The sequence below is a fragment of the Tiliqua scincoides genome, chromosome 2, assembly GCF_035046505.1.
Source record: "Tiliqua scincoides isolate rTilSci1 chromosome 2, rTilSci1.hap2, whole genome shotgun sequence".
NCBI lineage: Eukaryota > Metazoa > Chordata > Lepidosauria > Squamata > Scincidae > Tiliqua > Tiliqua scincoides.
The window spans coordinates 188,937,347-188,960,129 of record NC_089822.1 but is presented as its reverse complement, the minus strand read 5'-3'; the positions used below and the strand labels follow the sequence as shown (position 1 = coordinate 188,960,129).

At 44.1% G+C, this 22,783-nt stretch overlaps 2 protein-coding genes across 2 annotated transcripts in view; one reads left to right on the top strand and one right to left on the bottom strand.

The window, feature by feature from the left end:
- Positions 1-22,783, bottom strand: part of SMAD5 (SMAD family member 5) — a 337,601-nt gene that overhangs the window by 137,264 nt on the left and 177,554 nt on the right. The window lies entirely within an intron of this gene.
- TRPC7 (transient receptor potential cation channel subfamily C member 7) overlaps positions 1-22,783 on the top strand; it is a 124,234-nt gene that overhangs the window by 67,342 nt on the left and 34,109 nt on the right. The window contains 2 exon segments of the mRNA XM_066615788.1: positions 11,535-11,699; positions 18,280-18,496. Of these exon segments, the coding sequence (XP_066471885.1) occupies positions 11,535-11,699; positions 18,280-18,496 (382 nt within the window).

Sequence of the window (22,783 nt, the reverse complement as noted above, 5' to 3'; positions counted from 1 at the left end):
CCTAAAATCAGGAGGTTGCGCATACACATCATGGCTTGTACCCCATAATGGATTTTTCCTCCAGAAACTCGTCCAATCCCCTTTTAAAGGTGTCTAGGCTAGACGCCAGCACCACATCCTGTGGCAAGGAGTTCCACAGACCGACCACACGCTGAGTAAAGAAATATTTTCTTTTGTCTGTCCTAACCTGCCCAACACTCAATTTTAGTGGATGTCCCCTGGTTCTGGTATTATGTGAGAGTGTAAAGAGCATCTCCCTATCCACTCTGTCCATTCCCTGCATAATTTTGTATGTCTCAATCATGTCCCCCCTCAAGCGTCTCTTTTCTAGGCTGAAGAGGCCCAAACGCCGTAGCCTTTCCTCATAAGGAAGGTGCCCCAGCCCCGTAATCATCTTAGTCACTCTCTTTTGCACCTTTTCCATTTCCACTATGTCTTTTTTGAGATGCGGCGACCAGAACTGGACACAGTACTCTAGGTGTGGCCTTACCATAGATTTGTACAACGGCATTATAATACTAACCGTTTTGTTCTCAATACCCTTCCTAATGATCCCAAGCATAGAATTGGCCTTCTTCACTGCCGCCGCACATTGGGTCGACACTTTCATCGACCTGTCCACCACCACCCCAAGATCTCTCTCCTGATATGTCACAGACAGCTCAGAACCCATCAGCCTATATCTAAAGTTTTGATTTTTTGCCCCAATGTGCATGACTTTACACTTACTGACATTGAAGCGCATCTGCCATTTTGCTGCCCATTCTGCCAGTCTGGAGAGATCCTTCTGGAGCTCCTCACAATCACTTCTGGTCTTTACCACATGGAAAAGTTTGGTGTCGTCTGCAAACTTAGCCACTTCACTGCTCAACCCTGTCTCCAGGTCATTTATGAAGAGGTTGAAAAGCACCGGTCCCAGGACAGATCCTTGGGGTACACCGCTTTTCACCTCTCTCCATTGTGAAAATTGCCCATTGACACCCACTCTCTGCTTCCTGGCCTCCAACCAGTTCTCAATCCACGAGAGGACCTGTCCTCTAATTCCCTGACTGTGGAGTTTTTTCAGTAGCCTTTGGTGAGGGACCGTGTCAAACGCCTTCTGAAAGTCCAGATATATAATGTCCACGGGTTCTCCCACATCCACATGCCTGTTGACCTTTTCAAAGAATTCTATAAGGTTTGTGAGGCAAGACTTACCCTTACAGTAGCCATGCTGACTCTCCCTCAGCAAGGCCTGTTCGTCTGTGTGTTTTGAGATCCTATCTTTGATGAGGCATTCCACCATCTTACCCGGTATGGATGTTAGGCTGACCGGCCTATAGTTTCCCGGGTCCCCCCTCTTTCCCTTTTTAAAAATAGGCGTGACATTTGCTATCCTCCAATCTTCTGGCACCTTGGCCGTTTTGAGGGACAAGTTGCATACCTTAGTCAAGAGATCTGCAACTTCATTCTTCAATTCCTTAATAACCCTTGGGTGGATGCCATCAGGGCCCGGTGACTTATTGATCTTTAATTTATCAATGAGGTCTGAAACATCTTCTCTTTTAACCTCTATCTGACTTAACTCCTCGGTTAGGAGGGGCCGTTCGGGCAGCGGTATCTGCCCGAGGTCTTCTGCCGTGAAGACAGATGCAAAGAACTCATTTAATTTCTCTGCCATCTCTAAGTCTCCTTTTATCTCCCCTTTCCCTCCCTCACCATCCAGAGGGCCAACCGCTTCTCTGGCGGGTTTCCTGCTTCTAACATATTTGAAGAAGCTTTTATTATTCCCCTTAATGTTGCCGGCCATGCGTTCCTCATAGTCTCTCTTGGCCTCCCATATCACCTTCTTACATTTCTTTTGCCACAGTTTATGTTCCTTTTTATTCTCCTCATTAGGGCAAGACTTCCATTTACGGAAGGAAGCTTCCTTGCCCTTCACAGCCTCTCTAACTTGGCTGGTTAGCCATGCGGGCACCCTCCTGGATTTAGTGGAACCCTTCTTTCTTTGCGGTATACACCTCTGCTGGGCCTCTATTACTGTTGTTTTCAGCAGCCTCCATGCACTCTGGAGAGATTGGACTCTTTTTACCCTCCCTTTCAACCTCCTTCTAACCAGCCTCCTCATTTGAGGGAAGTCCGCCCGTCGGAAGTCAAGGGTTTTTGTTAGAGATTTGCCTGGTATTCTTCCCCCAACGTGCACGTCAAAACGGATCGCAGCATGATCACTGTTCCCCAATGGCTCAGTAACGTTTACATCTCTAACCAGGTCCTGCGTACCGCACAATATTAAATCCAGAGTCACCTGTCTTCTGGTGGGCTCCGTGACTAGCTGATCTATGCCACAGTCATTTAGCACGTCAAGAAATCCGGTTTCCTTATCGTGACCAGAACACAAATTGACCCAGTCAATATGAGGATAATTGAAGTCCCCCATGATTACAACCCTGTCCCTCCTTGTCACCTCCCTGATCTGTTTCCTCATTTCAAGGTCCCCATCAGATTTCTGGTCTTGAGGACGATAGCACGCCCCCAGTATTACATCGCTGCACAAGCCTGGTAATTTAACCCACAGAGATTCTACGGTGGAGTCGGACCCACCTTCAATCTCTACTTTGCTGGATTCTATCCCTTCCTTTACATAAAGGGCCACCCCACCTCCAACACGCCCCTGCCTGTCCCTCCTGTAGAGTTTATAGCCCGGGATTGCGGTATCCCACTGATTCTCTGCATTCCACCAGGTTTCCGTTATGCCCACTATGTCAATATTTTCCCTTGTCACCAGACATTCCAGTTCTCCCACCTTTGCTCGTAGACTTCGGGCATTTGCATAAAAGCATTTATACATGGAATGCCCCAGGATGGGCTGCTTATTTGCTCCTTTGTCCCCGCATCCTCTCATTGTGCCAAACCGTCTATCACATCCCATCACTCTACCTTTCCCAATTTCTTCTCCTACCCTGCCTTTGTCTTGTTGTTCTCTAACCTCCCCATCCTCATCCCATAGGGATGAGGAGTCCCGAACCGGATGCCCCTCAGCTCCTGTCGGCCTTCCCCCAGGGATCAGTTTAAAAGCTGCTCTGCCACCTTTTTAATGTTATGCGCCAGCAGTCTGGTTCCATTCTGGTTCAAATGGAGCCTGTCCCTCTTGTACAGGCCCTGCTTGTCCCAAAACGTTCCCCAGTGCCTAACGAATCTAAACCCCTCCTCCCTACACCACCGTCTCATCCACGCATTGAGACCCCTGATCTCCGCCTGCCTAGCTGGCCCTGCGCATGGAACAGGTAGCACTTCAGAGAACGCTACCTTTGAGGTCCTGGCTTTCAGCTTCCTGCCTAAAAGCCTAAATTTGGCCTCCAGGACCTCCCAGCTACACTTACCCACGTCGTTGGTGCCGACATGCACCACAGCCGCTACCTCTCCCCCAGCACTGTCTACTAGCCTGTCTAGACGAGAAGTGATGTCCGCAACCTTCGCACCAGGCAGGCAAGTCACCATGCGGTCCTCACATCCGTCGCAAACCCCCCTCTCTATGTTTCTAATAATCGAATCCCCCACTACAAGAAGCCCCCGACCCCCCTCCCGCCGAGGAGTATCCCGAGTGCGCTCGGATACGGGCCCATCCCCTGGAGAAGGGGTCCCCCCTAGGGGATTGTTTCCCTCCTCTCCAGGATGACGTCCTCCAGTCCCGAGACTTCCCACCCGGGCAGCCGAGGAGCTGCACGCCTGAGGTTGGGACGAAGCCTGATCGTCCCCGGAAGTCTCCCCACAGTCCTCCTCTGGCTGCCTGCGCTTCTCCAGGTTTGCCACCAAGGCTTCAAGGGAGCGGACGTGTTCCCTGAGAGCCTGGAGCTCCTTGCACTGAGGACACACCCATGACTTATGCCCCAGAGGCATATAATCATACATGTGGCACTCAATGCAGAACACTGGATAGCCCCCACCCTGCTGCTGGCTGGCTGACTGCATAGCTTTGTTGTTGTTGTTGTTGTTGTTTTATTTAGGGGTCCTTTTAAAAACCGTACAATGGATAGCAGCCCTTTTCTCTAGGGAAAAGGAAGGGCAGTGTATGCGGCCCTGGCCTCCTCGCCCTGCTGCTGAACTCGCCCAGATGCTAAACTCTTGTGCCTTACCTGGCACTTAGTTCCCGAGGCACTGGGTTCCCAGAGGCCACACGCGTCTGCAGAGAGCCTCACGCGATGGCCCGCCTAGCTTTATGCTCCTGGCTGGCTCCTCCTCCCTCCTCCCTTCCTGATTGAAAGGGGGCTGGCCTTCCCAGGTGAGTTTACAAAAGCTCAGGAAGGCAAATGGCTGCTGATGGGCATGACCTACTCTGCAGGCTCCTGAATGGACTGCTTGGATTAGCCTAATGGGGCTCTTAATGGGTTGGGAATTGGCCCTTCCTAGGTTCTTTCCCTCCTAGTTCTGTTCTCTTAGGCTGGACTGTTTTTGTTACCTCAAGCTAGTTTTTATTTGGGTTTGTTTAATTATTTATTGCTCTCTAGATCCTGTGTCCCAATTTACTGACCTGTTTAGGTTATGTTCTAACTTAGATTAAGTTTAACCTGGATTAAGAGGATTAAGTCCTCTTGTCCAGAGGCTTTCCCGCCTTAAAACTCCACTTAACTTAGTGGGCATGGTCTGAAGCCTCCAGTCCAAGTCCAATCCAGCTCAATCTCCCAAAGCACAGTTCAGTCTTCCCAGTCCAGTCTTCTGCAGCAGAGTCCCTCCTCTGTATCCTCTCCAGCAGAGTCCTGGCAGTCCCCTTCTCCTGTAGGTCCTGGTCTGTCCATGTCCTGTAGGTCTGGGTCTTCTGAAGCTGCCTTTTATCCTTGAATGTCCCATAATCAAAAATGCAGCTCAGCTGTGAGCTACCTTGTTAACCCCTTGTTAAGTCCAAATTAGACTCAGGTGAGCCATCCCTTCAGTCCATGCCCATTCAAAGTCCCATCAAGGTCAAATGAAGCTCAGGTGTCCATCAGAATTTCCACTGGCCTTGATTGATTACAGCTGTGGAGCCAGACCTGCCCTTCCCAGAGCTGTCAACCAGCTGTCAAAACATGGGAACGCCATGTTCAATACCACATCATCCACCTGATGATCTTCTGATCTTCCATTACAATGGGGGGGGGGTGACAGGCGTTGCATTTTCCTTCTGATTTTTTTTCCTTTCCCATTACTTCATGAGAGTCCTTCCTACTTATGCCAGGTGTATCGTAGTATTAGTGTAGCATTTTTACAGTGTTTGGATTATGTCTGCCATCTGAAGGAGGGTTAGAATCTGGCATCTTTCAACTCCTCCTTGCCTGTTCCAAGTCCCTCCCATGCCATGCCCCCATCTCCCCATTTTGGTCTCTGTCGGAACGGTTGTATCAATGTTTGACCTATGTCCGAGTTATTACAGCACATGGTTTCCTGACATTGTGCCAGCATCCATGGGGCATTAGTCTGCAGGCAGACTTCCATGCCTGCAGGCTGCCACTGAGCTGGTGTGCATGAATATATGTTGGCTTACCTCAAGGTTGGGGTAGTATAGCAAAGGCAGCAGCATGAAATTCACAATTTACAATTGCTGTAGATTTCTGGTGTTGTGTCTTTTCAAAAAAAGTTATTTATATGGAAACTTGTCATGAGATCCCTGGAGCGTATGCCTTTTCTTCCACTTTGTTTTATTCCTCCTGAGGACCCGTAATCCCCCCCCCTTTGCTGTTCCACAAATACATTGATAACATTTCATTTATCTCCACTTTTCATTATCTGTGTCTTTAATCATGTCGAAAGTTTATTAACAGTCAGTCCCATTAGAGGTGGTGTAGATGCAGTCACTCTGGGAAAAGGCTGCAAACCAAAGATGCTTTATCTTGGGTAATAAAGCTCCTTTGTGAAGCTGCCCAAAAGTGATTTTGTCATTAGAAAACCATACTTTGATACCAGGCAGTTTCATTTATGTTCAGTAGTTTGGAGAATGATTCCAACATTGGTTAAAAAAAACAAAACATTCACACATACACAGAGCACAATCCTAATAGCTTCTTTGGCCAGGACAAGTCCCTTGCGCCAGCCTGGAAGTGTCACAAACATGCCATAAGACACATTAGTGCCTCCTTGTGAGTCAGGCAGGCCAGCACAAGGATGCACGCTGGCCTCCCCATGCTGGAGTGAGCCCTGGGACTAGTAAATTTGTTCTAGCTGAGGGGCCCAACCCTATCCAATTTTCCAGTGCCAGTGCTGCTGTGCCATAGGGGTGTGCGCTGCATCCTGTGGTGGGAGGCAGTCACAGAGGCCTCCTCAAGGTAAGGCAACATTTGTTTCCTTACCTTGGGGCTGCACTGCGGCTACACTGGTGGTGGGAAGTTGGATAGGATTGGGCCCTGAGTCAGGCCAGCACAGGGGTCTGAGGAGGTCAAGGGGAGGATGGATCAGAGGCATTCTGGAGCAGGGGGAAGGCAGGTGGGACCATGGGCAGCCTGGGGCCGAGCGGGGGGTGGGGCCAGGTTCCTGACTCCACTCCCGGGCAACTTGGCACAGCGCCGGGCTGCTCAAATCTGTGCCACCTCTGAGTAGCCCCATTGGAACTGCTGCCGCATTACCCAGGGTAAGGGGAATTAATTCATTTGTCAATTGACATGTCATTTATTCTGAGAGCAGCTGTGACAGTTTGACATTCTGAATTAAATGTTATCTTGGTGAATGTTTGCTACCAGTGCATCTAAGGACACATGATACAACTCTAAGTTGTATCTACACCTCTCTTAGATTTGCTCTAAGTAGCAACTCTAAGTTGCTAACTCTAAGTAGGCCTGACATGAATCAGTACTAGTAAGGCAGGCTTCCTAGAAATCCCATGTGCTTATTTTGCGTTGATGAAAGAATGATGGGATATAAATGCAGGTAGTGTCCACAGCTTCCCTTCCTCCAAACTGTGGATGCCACTAGTATTATATTAGTACCATTGATTAAAATCAAGACAATAGAGCAGAAGCTTATGGGGGAGTACCAATGGGTGAAAGGTGTTGAATTTCTTCCTTGCCCACTGATTAGTCACTGTGGGGTCCCCGAAGACTGTTCCCCCTTATTTGGGCTTACTTCCAGGTTGAGAGCCTCATGCAGGAAAAATGCTAGAAAACACTTTTATACCATTAAGTTTCCCTGCAAGAAGCCACCAGTCTGTGCCCATACAGTACTGTTGCATAAAACACAGAGCTGCATAACAACCCCACATTCGATTCTGAGATCCTCACAAGAACAGAGTGTAAGGATCTCACTTCCAATTGAGGGCAATTCATTCTCCTGTGCTGCTATTTGGATCTGACTTCTGCTCGAGTGCTGGCACAGCAGCTGAGAGTGGTGGTGTACCTGTGGCCACTACTGGACCTTCCTGCAGCTTCTTAAGAAACCATTGATTAAAGCTGGAACTGAGAACTACAGAGCACGGAAAGGAAAAAAATGTTGATGGCATGTATCCCACTTATATGAACAGAATGCCACGGTAGCTGTTTAGGTGGACAAACGATAGGCTATACCTAGTGATGAATGGCCCAATTACTAAGCAAAGAACATAATTTGCTACACCACATTATTTGCTACCAGATAACCAGCTTTGTGGCGTTATAAAATTAGACTGTTGGAAGCCCATGCAAACTAGTCTCTTTTAACCCCGGCATTAAAAAAAACTGTTCTGTGGCATACGTTCTACGTTAGACTAAATGGTTCAATTACTGTTAGCAAGCAGTAACCCAGCAGTAGACACCTATTCTCATGCAGCTACACCATTCTTTCATTACTCATGGAAGGCTATAGGAAACCCATAGAAAACGAATCCATTAGCTTTGGAACATAATGATTCTTTTATGGCAGAACAGGACTTCTTTTGTTATCTAGGTCACACTCAGTTCCAGTAACATTCACAGTTCCTCCAGTCTCCAGCTGTAGATATTCACTCTCAGTTTTGCTTTGGAAGCTCAAATGAGATCATATTTAATGTTCTCAAATGTGAAATGTCATCCACCCTCTAGGAAATGTTAATGGTGCTTTAACATTAAAACTAATAAGCAGTTCATTCTCTTTGTCTGAAACACAGTGGACTCTGACTTTGCCATTGGCACTGATTTGATTAAACACGGCTTTAATTCCTCCATTGTTTCTACATGAGTAATGAAAAAGCGAGCAAAAATGTGGATGATTTTTTTTTTTTTTTTTTTTTTGCCCTGCAAAGGAAATGAATTGAATCTGGTGGTAAACAAAAATGGTATATTGAATGTGCTGTCAATGGAAAAAATGCTGAACTCACCTACATTCTACTGTCCCATTGAAGTTACAAGATCTGTTAGAGAAAGGATCACCTTCATGGATTGGCTGGCCTTCACTCAGTCTGTGTGCTGGTAATGAATGAATGAATGAATGAATGAATGAATGAATGACACATGCACACACATAATTCAGAGGATGCAGTGTAATCCTAGGAGCTCCAATGTACACATGGAGCTCCACATAGATAGCATGGAAGGGACCATTCTCCTAAATTGAGATCCCCCAGGCATAGAGCATTCCCAAGCATGGAATACAGTAGAGCACACCTGTACATATGAAGCTCCATATTCATTTCAGAATGGCAGGTAGATTTGAACTATGCTCCAGCCATGCCCATATTGAGAACCAGTGCAATGTGGCAGAATAGCACATCCACAGCCACTCGGATAGACTGAGAGCAACTTATTTTATTTCCAGTAGCTGTAAGAGCCATGGGGCACAATCATTTCCAAGCAATGGAAATGCTTCACTGCTTCAAGCAACAAAAATGCTTCACATTGTACAATGTGACTGATTTTGACTATGCAGATGAAGGCAAGAGCATCTGAGAAAAGAGGTGGTTTGGATATGAAGGAGATACAGGAAGTAAGAACATCTATAAAAAGCACATGTTTCAATTAAGTCCATATGAAATGAACGTGTGGGACCTGACCATTCCTTTGTAATCTGGATGCTTTGTATTGAATTGAATTTCTCAATTTCACCCCAAACTGGGTTATGGTGCATGGTTAAACTGGAAGTTCCATATGTTGAACAGATGTGCATGAATGCCTTGCTAATGTGAAACAGCCTCTCACAATTTGGATTTTGAGCTGCCAAACACCTGTTCCTTTGTGTGACTCAAGCCCAGTATTTTCTGACAATGAGGTAGCCTGCTTTCCACTAGAGGTCCACACAGTCTTCTTAAATGGGACATTATGCCTGAATAGGCTTTGATCTATCCACTGTGAGATATTGTTCAAGCCTGTCTTACTGCGATTCCCCAGCCCTCAATAACTTTTGCATTAGAGAATGCAGGAGAAAGGAAGACAAATGGCTCCTGCCTGTTAGATCTCAGCTTCCCTTGTCATCATGTATCAAGTGGTATTGCCCCATTCCCACCCCTGCAGGAGTTCACCTGGATGTAGGCATGCCAAAAGCAGTCCTGGAAAGTCAGGTCTCTGAAATCCTGCCCATCCTTCAAGGTCTCAGCACATTTTGTAGATTTCGTCACAATTTCTGTGACCCTGGCACGCTTGTGTGATCATGAAAGTGGTTGAAACCCATGGATGACTGACTCACATGCTGCACCACTGCTTTGAACAGATTATTTGCAAGTGTGGAAATAAAGGGGAAAGCATCAGAAAGTAAGGTGAACAGAATCTGAGTTTTAAAGCCTTCCTGTAGCCTGCTCAATGAGGTTGATAGATTTGTGAAAGAGTCTAGCACAGTGATTCCCAAACTTTTTAGAGGCCCTAGAGCAGGGGTGGGCAAACTTTCAACTTTAGGGATCCTGGACCTTTAACAATTGCATAAAAGAGGGAATTTCAGCAGGGAATTGCACAGGAGAGGGAATTTCACCTGCTGAAATTCTCCCTCCTACACAATTGTTAAAGGTCCAGGATCCTTAAAGTTGAAACTTTGCCCACCCCTGCCCTAAAGGCTGCTGCCTGATTTATAAATGCCAAGGGGTATGGCTATAATGGTGACTGGGCAGCAGGGCACATAACCTAATCTGCCCTATCAGGTTCACAAACCACCAAAATTGGGTCCCAGACCCACAGTTTGAGAACCACTGGTCTAGCACATGCTAGGTTACTGAATTACCCTGCAATTTGTAATCAACATATATTTGAAATCTTCTGCAAGGTTAAGTTTCACACAGAGCTAATCACTTTATTAAATAATTGTGCAGCTGGAGAAAGTGAACCTGACCACCTAGCTTCTCTACAGGTCTGTACAGTACACAGAAGGATATAAATGTTTCAGTTTAGGACTATGCAGAAATCAAACCTCTAAAAACGTTCATCTACCATTTGATAGTGCTTTCTAAATGATACTGCGTATTGAATTTCCCATCACCTTTCTAATTATGGGAGAAGTTTGAGTGTGCTTCGAAAGCTACACACAAAGAGCTGCATGTAGTCCTAACGGGTCTGAAGTTTCTTAAGGTCAAAGAGATGTGACATTCATGTTGTCTCTACTTACAGGAGTCCGCTTGAGCGAACAAACATCTAGTTTCTCTTGTTACGTGTGGTTCTTCTTTTCTGTATTCTTAGGTATGACCTGTCTCTTTTGTGTACCTTGCATTTGACTGAACTCACACCTTCTCTGCTTTGCCTCTTCCAAGACCATCATGGTCCTGAGAACCTCTATTTAGGCAATTTCTCTCTGTAGTCTCTGTGGATAAATGTTAATTTAAATGACAGTTCAGCCATGATTAGAGGTCAACAGGGAATGCACTGTGAGTAAAACATACTACATTTGATGAGAGAGAGAAAAAAGAGTTGCAGGGTTTAAACACAATGAGATCAGGAAGCAAACAAGCATTTTGGCTGCAGTCATATACACACTTACATAGGAATGACTTCCATGGAAATAAGCGGGACTTACTTCTTAGTAGACATGCCTGGAATTATGCTGTTCATTCATGTCAGTTTTGACCCTTTGAATAGAGTTTTTAAAAGATGTGGTAACACTCAAACTCATGTTGCTGTTGATACTGAACACTGTTGAATAAAAGAAAGATACATCTGCATGGGTAGTAGATTTGAGATGTTGGGTCAATTTATTTTCTGCTTGATAAATAATGATTCCTGAACAATGTATCATTTTTTGTATCATGACAATGTATCCTTTTTCAGGATCCAGGCCTGTATGTTTGCTGCAAGCACTCACAGCAATTTTCAACCTTTTTCTTTTCGTGGCACACTAACGAGGCACTAAAATTGTCAAGGCACTCCATCAGTTTTTTGACAATTGGCAAGGCACACTGCACTGCCAGTAGGGGGCTCCCATCTCCCAATGGCCCTACTAATAAATGACCCTCTCCCAAACCCCCACAGCACACCTGAGTACCCCAATGTGTCTTGTCACACAGGTTGAAAATTGCTGGTTAAAATACCTGATTCTTTTTGGTATCCAAACACAAATCAGTCACCCTCCTCTTTCCATGCAGAACTCTGTGGTCAAGAGACACATGTTGTTAATTTTCATAACTGTTCTACTCTTCAGGCATGCTTATATTTTTTTTCCCCCTCTTGCAGTTTGTTGCCCACCCCAACTGCCAGCAGCAGTTGCTCACCATGTGGTATGAAAATCTCTCAGGCTTACGCCAGCAGTCGATTGCTGTGAAATTCCTGGCTGTCTTTGGAGTCTCCATAGGCCTTCCTTTCCTTGCCATAGCGTATTGGATAGCTCCCTGCAGCAAGGTACAGATTGGTTAAGGTGCATGTTTGTTTTATCATTCTTTACATACATCCCTTTGGCTTGGTATGAAGGCAGAGGTCCTAACCGAAGTCACAAATGAACATTGTCTTATCAGACTGCACAAGGGTTAGAAGGAAATCTTGAGGGTTTCTCATTAAGTTGTCAGGGGAGTGGAAGAAAATAAGCGACCAAGAGCAAAACTGTCTTGAAATCTGTTCCCAAAAGTGCTAGAAACAAAAAGGAACAATAATTTTAGAGACAGATGAAAGGGATAGTAAATGAAAATACTGGCTCAAGGAGGCATTACTGCCAGTTTGAGTAGTTACTAGGTATGATGGGTGACTACAAATAGCCTCAAAGGATCTATAGGTGTTAACTGGGACTCCTTGGAGAAATCTGCAGTACCATAGCTTCTGTGATAGTGCCCAGTCTTTGCATGCACAGTTTCAACCTCTAACATCTTTAGTAAAAATATCTTAGGTAGAAAAACCCCTTTGGAGAGCCACTTCCTTTCAAAGACAACAGTTCTAGATTAGATAAATTTGTGGTCAGCCTTACAAGGCAACTTCATATATTCTTGGAAGTAGTGCTGAATACAGCTTATTAAATCAGTGTTGGCACCAAGCTGCTGGAGACCCTGCACTGAGCCCCTCATGGCACCCATAATGATGTATATATAGTGTACTACCATTGCCACCAGTATTGAGAATTCAAGGTTCAGCCTGGCCAAGTGGATCTTCTGATGTCCCTGGTCCTTCAATGAGTGCCTGACCACACAACTCCTGATACCACCCCTGGGTCAAATGCAAATATCTTTTTCACCATTTTTAGGACAAGTGAGCGTTTCTCACTTAAGAATTGGCCTTATCTTTCCAAGTCTAGGCTATCTAGAACAACAGCAACAACACCGAAGTTCAAGATGGTGAATGTATTCAAAATGGGCCACAGACAGGCAACTAAGACTTGAAATTATATATTCGAGTGTCCCTTATATATGCAAAAAACTATGTGACTCCACCATGTGCCATGAATTACAGATGTGGGGACAGCTGGGAGAAGCTGTAGCAACTAGCAGTCTGATAGAAAACAGTTTATAAAAAGGTTAGTCATGTCGTGAGAATGGGCGATGGCTGGATCCCAAAGGATCTCCTCTATTGAGAACGCATGCAGGGAAAGCGCCCTACAGGTAGACCGCAGCTGTGATACAAGGATATCTGCAAGAGGGATCTGAAGGCCTTAGGAATGGACCTCAACAGGTGGAAAACCTTGGCTTCTGAGTGTCCCACTTGGAGGCAGGCTGTGCAGCATGGCCTCTTCCAGTTTGAAGACACATTTGTCCAACAGACTGAGGCAAAGAAGGAAGGCCCATAGCCAGGGAGATGGACCAGGAACAGACTACATTTGCTCTCAGTATGGAAGGGATTGTCACTTCTGAATCGGCTTTTTCAGCCACACTAGCCGCTGTTCCAGAACCACCATTCAGAGCACAATACCATAGTCTTCTGACACTGAAGAATGCCAACGACAACAACAATTTCTGGAAAGCACCCAAGCTTTAGACTAGAAAAGGCAAAACATAGAACTTGAGGCTTAAGCTTCTTTTCAGAAAAGTGCTCTCAAAAAGCTGTTTCTGGCAGTAAATAAACCTAGCTAGCATTCAGTAAGTTTTTTCTCAAGGCTTACCTGCTGAGTGTTGACAGGAATGATGATTGCCTTTTTAAAAAGATAAGGCAATATCAGATAAAAAGATAAGGCAAGATAAGTACAATATCTGAGGTTCATCTTGAGATCTGCTCTCAGAAAGGGGAAGAGATTTCCATATTCCCATGCTGCTGCACTTAAACTCTGGCCTTAGATTGTGGTGCTTTCATACCATCTCTCTTGATAGTCAAATGTCCCTGCTGAAATCTGCCCAGGAACCCTTAGACCTCAGAGTTACTATTGTCTCCATCTTTCCAAGTCACTTCATGTGCCTTGTAGTCTCTCAAGTGTTACCTCTGTTGTCATCTTTACCAGTTGACATCATATTTATTGTACAATTCACATATATGTAATTTGATAAAGCAGGCACTTTGGAATCAAGGGAGTAGAATCAGTTTAGTCAAGTCTTATGACCCCATGAAGGGCTTAGAGAACACTACCTGAGGAGAGAGGGAGGACATTCAATTTTCCAAGTTTGCTTTTTAAGACGATTCAGGGGCTCTCAAGATTGCATTATTTATCTAGATATAAATGATATTTTTATAAAGATGTGAAAGATATCACTTCAAGGGCAATTTCTATAGCTTTCATCAGTAACAGCAAAAATAAAATATTGATGCAACACTGATTGAATATGGAATTTTTGACATCAATGAGAAAGAGAAGCCATATTAATAATATGAGTCCGTTTGCTTCGGCAATAGCTCAAGGTGACTTCAGCAGCAATGGCGGTGTTACTTGATTGTACAAAGAGGTCTGAGTCTCTATTTGTTTTATGAACTAATCCAAGTGTGTGCTGTTCCTGCAAATAAGACCTCAGACAAATTCAGTGTCAAGAAATGAGATAATTTTGCAAGTGTTTCAGAGCAAGTGTTGGAACTAAGGAACCCACATATGTGGGCTACAAGGACCGCTAACAATGGGGACCTAATATACTGTATAGTTTATTGGACCTTCTGATAGAATTTGATTCCTTCAGTTTCAGAAATAGTGTTTGTACTGCCAAGTGATAGCAAACATACTGTCGCCATGTACCCACAACTGCATGCACACCTTGTGCACCCACAGAAGGAAAGTAAAATGGGGCCATCACCTATAGGCAAGGGTGACATTTATGTATATTCTTCAGATTTGCAGGGAAATTTTTTTTTCATTTTTAAAAGCAGGAAAGACAAAATATCATCCCAAAAAGGGGTCTGCATGAACAAAGTTCTGCCCCAGAAGCACAATGTTAAAGAATCATTAAAGTGTCCAACTGAGGTTGTTTCCCCCCCATGCCATCACAGTGCTACTATGTTGCCTTGAGATCAAAAGAGAGAAAAGAGAATATCCTGTCAGAGACCCCCACTGAAGAGAACAGGAAAGCTCATACTGCACTTAAGTTGTTGGCTGACCTGTTACAAAGCATCCCTCTTCTTTAGTGCTATAGTTGGTTCAGAGTTAGTGAAACAGCACAGGAAGGGAAGTGTTAAATTTCTTCTCTCCCAGCCTAATCCTATCCACGCTTTCCTGGGAGTAAGCCCCATTGACTCTAATGGGACATACTTCTGAGTAGACTTGCACAGGATTGGGCTCTCCCTCTACTATAGCACCCAAGTGAGGACTGTTTCCACCATGACCATTTTTTTTTCTTTCCTTCAAAGATAATTTGGGCAAGAAAACCCTCCCACTCATGCTTTCCATACCCTCCACTTATTACAAATATTGTGTTATTTAATTCTGTTGCTCTGTACTCTTGTAGTAAGATGGACAAGAGCCAGCCAAATGTAACCACTTCTAAATTTGAAGCCAACAGGATTTAGAGGCACATAACTCTGGCAGGATAATACCCAGTGTTGTTAGGAAATCATATTGCTTTATAAATCTTCAAGCTTTCTCAGTCTGAATCATTAAGTCATCACTGGGGCCAGATAATAGCAAGTCTTACACGGGGAAGGCTATAAAGCAACACACACACACACCACAAAACCTGTACCTTTATCCAAAACAAACAGATGAAGAATTCCATCCAAACTCAAACATGTTGATCAGTTGTCATTCAGAGTCTGAGCATGAGCAAAATTAACCCGTCAAGCCTTCTTAACAGAAATGTGAAGCCCTGCAACTTGATGGTGATACAGCTACCATCTGAAGTGTTCCTCAGTATGAAGGACATCCCATGTTTGTTTTAATTCTTATAGTGGCCTGTCTTTTCCTCACTAACCTTACTAAGGACCCAATCCTATACAACTTTCCAGCACTGATGCAGCTGAAATGTAGCCCCAGTGTAATGTTCCCTTACCTTGAAGAGGCCTCCATGACACATTGGCACAATGCTGGAAATATAGATGGACTCTTTCAACCTCACAATTAGAGATTGACAGGTGACAATGATGCCAAAATATGTGATGTTGCCCATGTTGTGAGGTATGATTTGTTTCTCTTGGGTTTCCATTGAAAACAGCATTGAAACCAAAGAATAAAACAAAAAACAGCCTTTTTACTTATCAAACACCAGCCAGTCTATACATGACTTAAAATTCTCTAAACCTTTAGCACTATCCATTCCATTATCAACCTAAGACTATCCAAAGATAGATATTTTGATTTTTAGGTAGTGATTCCTATGTAAAAACATGGTTAGAGTTCTATTTGCAATCTGTGAACTTCTACGCTAGCAGTGTGGAAGCAGAGTTTCAGATTTAGCAAAAGTATTTATATATGTTTTTCACTTTAAAGAGATCCACTAATTTCAAATAAATCTATGTGTATATTATTAAAGTGATACAGGAGAGCTATGAAAAATTAGGATAAAACTAACAGATTTCACTCTTCCATTTGGGGAAATGCAGTCAGACTTTTGATTTTGATGTCACCTAGGTTTTCAGAAAGGCTTTCCGGGCCTGGCAAGCTTATAAATGTAATTGTAAATCAAAAAAGTAATTATATTTCTTCTAGAACATTTCTGTTCTTGCTGGAGTTTCTTGGCACAGATGAAGCTTTAAAATGCTGATTTGCGCTGAAGAACTGTTATGCTAGAGAGCCAAGGCAATGGCTTTTTGCCAAAGCAGATAACACAGCTGCAGATCAGTGTGATTAAATCCAGATCTGCTCCACTCACAGAGAAAGAGGGAAGTATTACCCCAATCCTATTCCCTGCCAGCCTGAAGCATGTAGCTGTGCTAATGGAACACATGCTGCATGCTGTGGTGGAGGAAGTGATCAGACAGCCTTCAGGAGGTAAGTAAAAATACTTGCGTCCTGTAAAATATTTATCTCCTATAAGTAAATATTGTTTCCCCGCCCCCCATAGGCTGCCTGACTGGCTGTGGGTACCCTCAGATGTACAGCAGCCATTTTGATGTCCAAGGAGAGACAAAGGGCAGGGAAGTTTTAAAAAGAGGGGATAAGATATGGCATGTGTGACTACTGCCAGATCCATGCCCTGCCGCCTCTGACAGGTTCCCTGATCTCCCTCCAAATGCCCCCTTACTTCCCCTGCCCACCCTTGGCCTGCCCCCACCATCAACTTACCCATGCCTGCAGAGCCTCCCGGGACTGCTGCCATGTGCACTGGGCCTCTCATCATTCATGACACTGGTCTGGCTTTCATGTCACCATAAAGTTCTGTCTTTAGTTCCAGAACCAGATTTTAAAATCAGGAGGGTTGTGTGGATGAGGAGGTGAGAACTCTCCCCTATCTGCTTCTTACACATAGTTGGCAACCTTCAGTCTCGAAAGACTATGGTATCGCGCTCTGAAAGGTGGTTCTGGAACAGCGTCTAGTGTGGCTGAAAAGGCCAATCCGGGAGTGACAATCCCTTCCACACCGGGAGCAAGTGCAGTCTGTCCCTGGTCTGTCTCCCTGGCTATGGGCCTTCCTTCTTTGCCTCTTAGCCTCAGACTGTTGGCAAAGTGTCTCTTCAAACTGGGAAAGGCCATGCTGCACAGCCTGCCTCCAAGCGGGCCGCTCAGAGGCCAGGGTTTCCCACTTGTTGAGGTCCACTCCTAAGGCCTTCCGATCTGCTTCTTACATCCCTGCAAACTCTCTTTTCATGTACTTTTATCCAAATTGATCTCATTTCCAATATTGGAGCAAAAAGTTCCTGGAGGAGGCAATATGATGATGGAGAGATAAGCTGCAGACAGGCAGAGTGGTCAGCACCTTCTTTCCTCTCTGGCTGTTAAAATCAGACCTGTACCCTTCTTTTTCCACATGACTGGGTCAAATCTGAGTTGGCTATCATATCTAATTTGGCCCTGATGGGTACTTTCAACATGTCTTTTCTAAAATGTCTCTTTAGAGCCCTAGCACTTTACAAAGAATGCATTTGTTTCACTGCCCAGCTGTACATATCTGGAAGATCACCAGAAGCCATTGATGCTTATTACAGTGCCATCACTGTACACATTTTGTTGGCTGGAAATGTATCTCAGCAATGAAATAGCCACTTGTGTACCTATTCTTAGTAGCACTGGTGCCAGCAGCTTAGTAGCACTGGTTATTATTCAGCACCTCTGTTGAAGTCTCCAGTATACCAAATGTTTTCAGATTCTCAGGGCCTCTGAAACATACTTTGAGTCCTCTAGATAGAATTGATTATAACTACTTTTGGGTTATCCTTTTCCAGGAGAAAAGCTCTGCATACATATATAAGTAGCATCAGATTATGTTGGAATATTGGGTGTGAAATTCATTACACTCAAACACTTACTTGAAAGTTGAAACTAACTTCCATTAAAATCAAATGGGCTTCTGCTGTGGTAATGTACTTAGATGCTGAAATTGTGTCTGCTATTCATAAACAGAAAAAAGTCTTGATTTTCACAAAATGAAATTCCTTTGGGAAGCAGAGAAGAACAGACCAACAACCTTATAGCCTCTATATGTTTGGTTTTCAGTTGGGACGGACGCTCCGGAGCCCCTTCATGAAGTTTGTGGCACACGCAGTGTCTTTTACAATTTTCCTTGGACTATTAGTAGTGAATGCCTCAGACCGATTCGAAGGAGTCAAGCTGCTTCCCAATGAAACTGCCATGGATCACCCCAAACAAATATTTAGAGTAAAAACAACACAGTTCTCATGGACTGAAATGCTAATCATGAAATGGGTTCTAGGTAAGTGGGGCATCCTTAATCAATTGCTTCCTTGGGGCAGTTAAAGGGAGTGCTGGACAGAAGAGACTGAGGGGCCCAAAAAGAAAAGTAGGGGCTAAAACTGGAGCCCGGATTGTGGACGCTAAAGGGATACACTGAAATTGGCCTTTCATGGTGAATCTTTTCCATGTGCAAGGAATAGGGTGCTGGCCATAAGGTCACCATATTCTAAGTCTCCCTGTATCACATTCCTGATGGCTGCTGGGAGTGATGTTGTAAATTTTAAGAAGAAGGTGACTGGGCTCAGCTGCTTTCATGTGGCAATGCAGCAGCACCAATGTGGTGTCCACTGAATCCCGTGGGGAGGGGGGTTGGCCTTGGAAGGCCTCCTCAGGGTAAGGAAAATTTGTTCCCATGCCCTGGAGCAAACCCCTGCAAGTCCACTGCGTCAATTTGGACCAGCGCCAGCAATATCACTGATGCAAGTCCGCATTGACCTGCGAAGAAGGGATCAGGATTTGGTGAGTGCTGCCGCTTCCGCCAAACCTGCCCCCTTTGCGGGCATAATCCTCCCACCTCCCTGTCCCCATTGACATCCTGTTCCACCTATCCCCACCCCATTCTGCGTCCTCCCTGCCTCTGTGTAGCTTTACCGCAGGAGGTGGGTGTCCAGCACTCCTTGGACCCAACCACTTGAAACTTCTAGTGGCAGCCAGGCCACACTCTCTGGCAGTGTTACATTTAAAACAGCTGTAATGTGTGTCAGGCCAGTGGAGTGTGTGTTCTGCCAGAATAACATGCCCTTAACATGGGCCATAAGTCTGGATACATCTATTGCAGTGTTTCTCAAACTGTGGGTCAGGTCGTGAGCCAATTTCAGGTGGGTCTCCATTCATTTCAATCTTTTATTTTTAATGTTTTAGACTTGATGCTACCATGTTATGTGACTGCATTTGGGGAAATGTTACAGACCTGTACTTTTAACAAGCTACTATGTATATTCTTTTAACAGTGATAGTCAATGGAACTTACGCCCGGGTAAGTGTGGGTAGGATTGCAGCCTAGTATTGTTAAAAATTTTCCTGCTTGATGATGTCACTTCCGGTCATGACATCATTCCTGATAGGTCTCAACAGATTCTTATTCTAAAAGGTGGGTCCTGGTGCTAAATGTGCCAGAATCACTGATCTGCTTGAGGTGGTGGTGGGCAACTTTGGGATGGTGGTGGACAACTCAATTGAAGTGTCGACCCAATGTGCGGCGGCAGTGAAGAAGGCCAATTCTATGCTTGGGATCATTAGAAAAGGTATTGAGAACAAAACGGCTAATATTATAATGCCATTGTACAAATCGATGGTAAGGCCACACCTGGAGTATTGAGTCCAGTTCTGGTCACCACATCTCAAAAAAAACATAGTGGAAATGGAAAAGGTGCAAAAGAGAGCAATTAAGGGCACAATCCTAACCCCTTATGTCAGTACTTTCCAGCACTAGCATAGCGGTGCCAATAAGACCTGTGCTGCATCCTGCAGTTGGGTGTTGCTCAACTCAACTTCCTCAAAGTAAGGGAACATTTGTTCCCTTACCTCAGAGCTGCATTGCCCTTATGTCAGTGCTGGAAAGCACTGACATAAAGGGTTCGGACTGCGCCCTAAGATGATTACTGGGCTGGGGCACCTTCCTTATGAGGAAAGGCTACTATGTTTGGGCCTCTTCAGCCTAGAAAAGAGACGCCTGAGGGGGGACATGATTAAGACATACAAAATTATGCATGGGAAGGATAAAGTGGATAGAGAGATGCTCTTTACACTCTCACACAACACCAGAACCAGGGGACATCCACTAAAATTGAGTGTTGGGAGAGGACAGACAAAAGAAAATATTTCTTTGCTCAGCGTGTGGCTGGTCTGTGAAACTCCTTGCCACAGGATGTGGTGATGACATCTGGCCTGGATGCCTTTAAAAGGGGATTGGACAAGCTTCTGGAGGAAAAATCCATTACGGGTTACAAGCCATGATGTTTATGCGCAACCTCCTGATTTTAGAAATGGGCTATGTCAGAATGCCAGATGCAAGGGAGGGCAGCAGGATGCAGGTCTCTTGTTATCTTGCTCCCTTGGGTCATTTGATAGACCACTGTGAGATACAGGAAGCTGGACTAGATGGGCCTATGGCCTGATCCAGTGGGGCTGTTCTTATTGGGATACCACTGTGACTATCACTTGTCAAGTATTTGCTGCAGAATGCCAAAAGTTGGTGGTGAACTTTGCTTTAGTCACTTATTCTCACTGTCATGCCACAGCTGACGCAGCAAAAAGTCAGCATGTCTAGCTCTTTGCTAAGTTGCCACAGGTTGAGTCTGCAATCCTATCCACATTTACTGTCATGGGAATAAGCTCTTTTGCCTAGCATGCATAGCATTGGGCTGTGAAATGGTTCTGTGAAGAGGCCCAAGAAACATTCCCATGACTAAGCTATGTTTAGAAGATGACAAGATGTGTTGCTGAGGTTTACTTATCATAGGCTATGCTAACCTTCAGGCAATGGCCTTTACTGGTTCTGAGTCTGCTTGTTTTCAATATAAATCAAGAATTATATACAAATGTATTAATCATAAGTTATATATGACATTACATTTGAAAAACTGAATAAGCGACAAGCTATAAAAAATTCATGCTGTCATGAATTATTTACCTTTGAAATGATATTAAAAAGTGCCTTCAAGGGCATGAGTATTTTGAGAAAGGTGCTTTTTATAAGCTGCAGGTACATAACAGGTGAAAAAGTGAATCTAGACAAATTGTTTTCATTTCCACTGCAGATATTCTGGGTTTGCCTCTGTTTTCGAAGCAGAACTGCCCACACCATATTTCAGCCATCCTTATCTTCTGGATATAACACTGACATTTTACCATAATGTTCCTTGATTTTCACATATATTGTATATAGAAATCCCATATTCAGAATTAATTTTGTAATATATATAGTATTATTTATTTATTTTATTTATTAGATTTGTATTCCGCCTTTCTCCCCAAAGGGCACCTGAGGCCCTTTGAATATAATTGAAATTAATATATTTGAAATATATTTGAAATATTAATATTTGAAATTAAGTAATCTGAATTGAATTTTTGAAAAGAATGAGTTTTTAACTCATTCTGTAAACCGCTTTGTGAACTTTCCATTGAAAAGCAGTGTATAAATACTGTTAATAATAATAATTTACTTGAAAACTGGTATTTGGGAACAGAAAATGTCTCACTGTAGGGTTTTGAGTGGAGAAAAATGAATAACTATAGTGGCAGTAATTAATCCAGGGTCATTTCTCCTGACATTCTAGTAATATTAATTTATAGTTTTTAATTTATTGAAAGTAAGTGAATGTTGAGATGTATATGTGAGGGGCTGTACCACTAACTATTTGGGCTTCCATTCAGGTTCATCAACATTTTCAAACTCTCTAATTCAGACACAGACTTTAAAAATTTGTGTAATAACTGATTCACAGTGCAATCCTATGCATGACTACTCAGAAGTGAGCCCCATTGAGTTTAGTGAAATTGCAGCACAATCCTATCCACACTTTCCTGGGAGTAAGCCCCATTGACTCCAATGGAACTTACTTCTGAGTAGACATGTATAGGATTGGGCTGTCAATGGCCCAATGCTCTAGCCTGGAAGTTCAGGTACATAAGAACAGTTGCTTGACAGCAAACACAGCAGGAATCTTCGTTTTTTTCCCCCGGGAGCAGAAAACTTGTTCCTCTGAGCTGCTACAACAGTCTAGAGCTAATGCAAGTGTATACAGGTTGAGACTAATTATTTGCTTGGGTTCCGTTCCAAGCACTCACGTGGATGGCAAAAAACGCACTATAGCAAATCAATTTAAAAAACAAAGTTTCTTTGCTCCAGTGATTGAAAAACAGCCTTGCTGACCTTTGTGATATAAGATAAGAGTCATTAAGAAGACAATCCATCAATCAGTCATCCTCCAAGAGCTTAGAAAGGCACTTCACTCAGCCCCTTCCTTCACCAATGCAAAATGATCACCTTTCTTTCACATGCTCAGGGAGGAGAAGGGAGAGAAGGATTGATGGATTGTCAGCCAGCTGCCCTCTCTTTCTCTCTCTCTCTCTCTCTCTCTCTCTCATTAAGGGGGCTATTATTAAAGAAATGTTCAGTTTTTTAAACTGATTTTAAAGGGCTGCATTTTTCCCCTTCTCCAGGGATCATCACATTCCTTTTGATTTTCAGGGTCTATTCATGTTGAGTCAAATCCGTGTATAAAAAAAATCTGTGTATAAA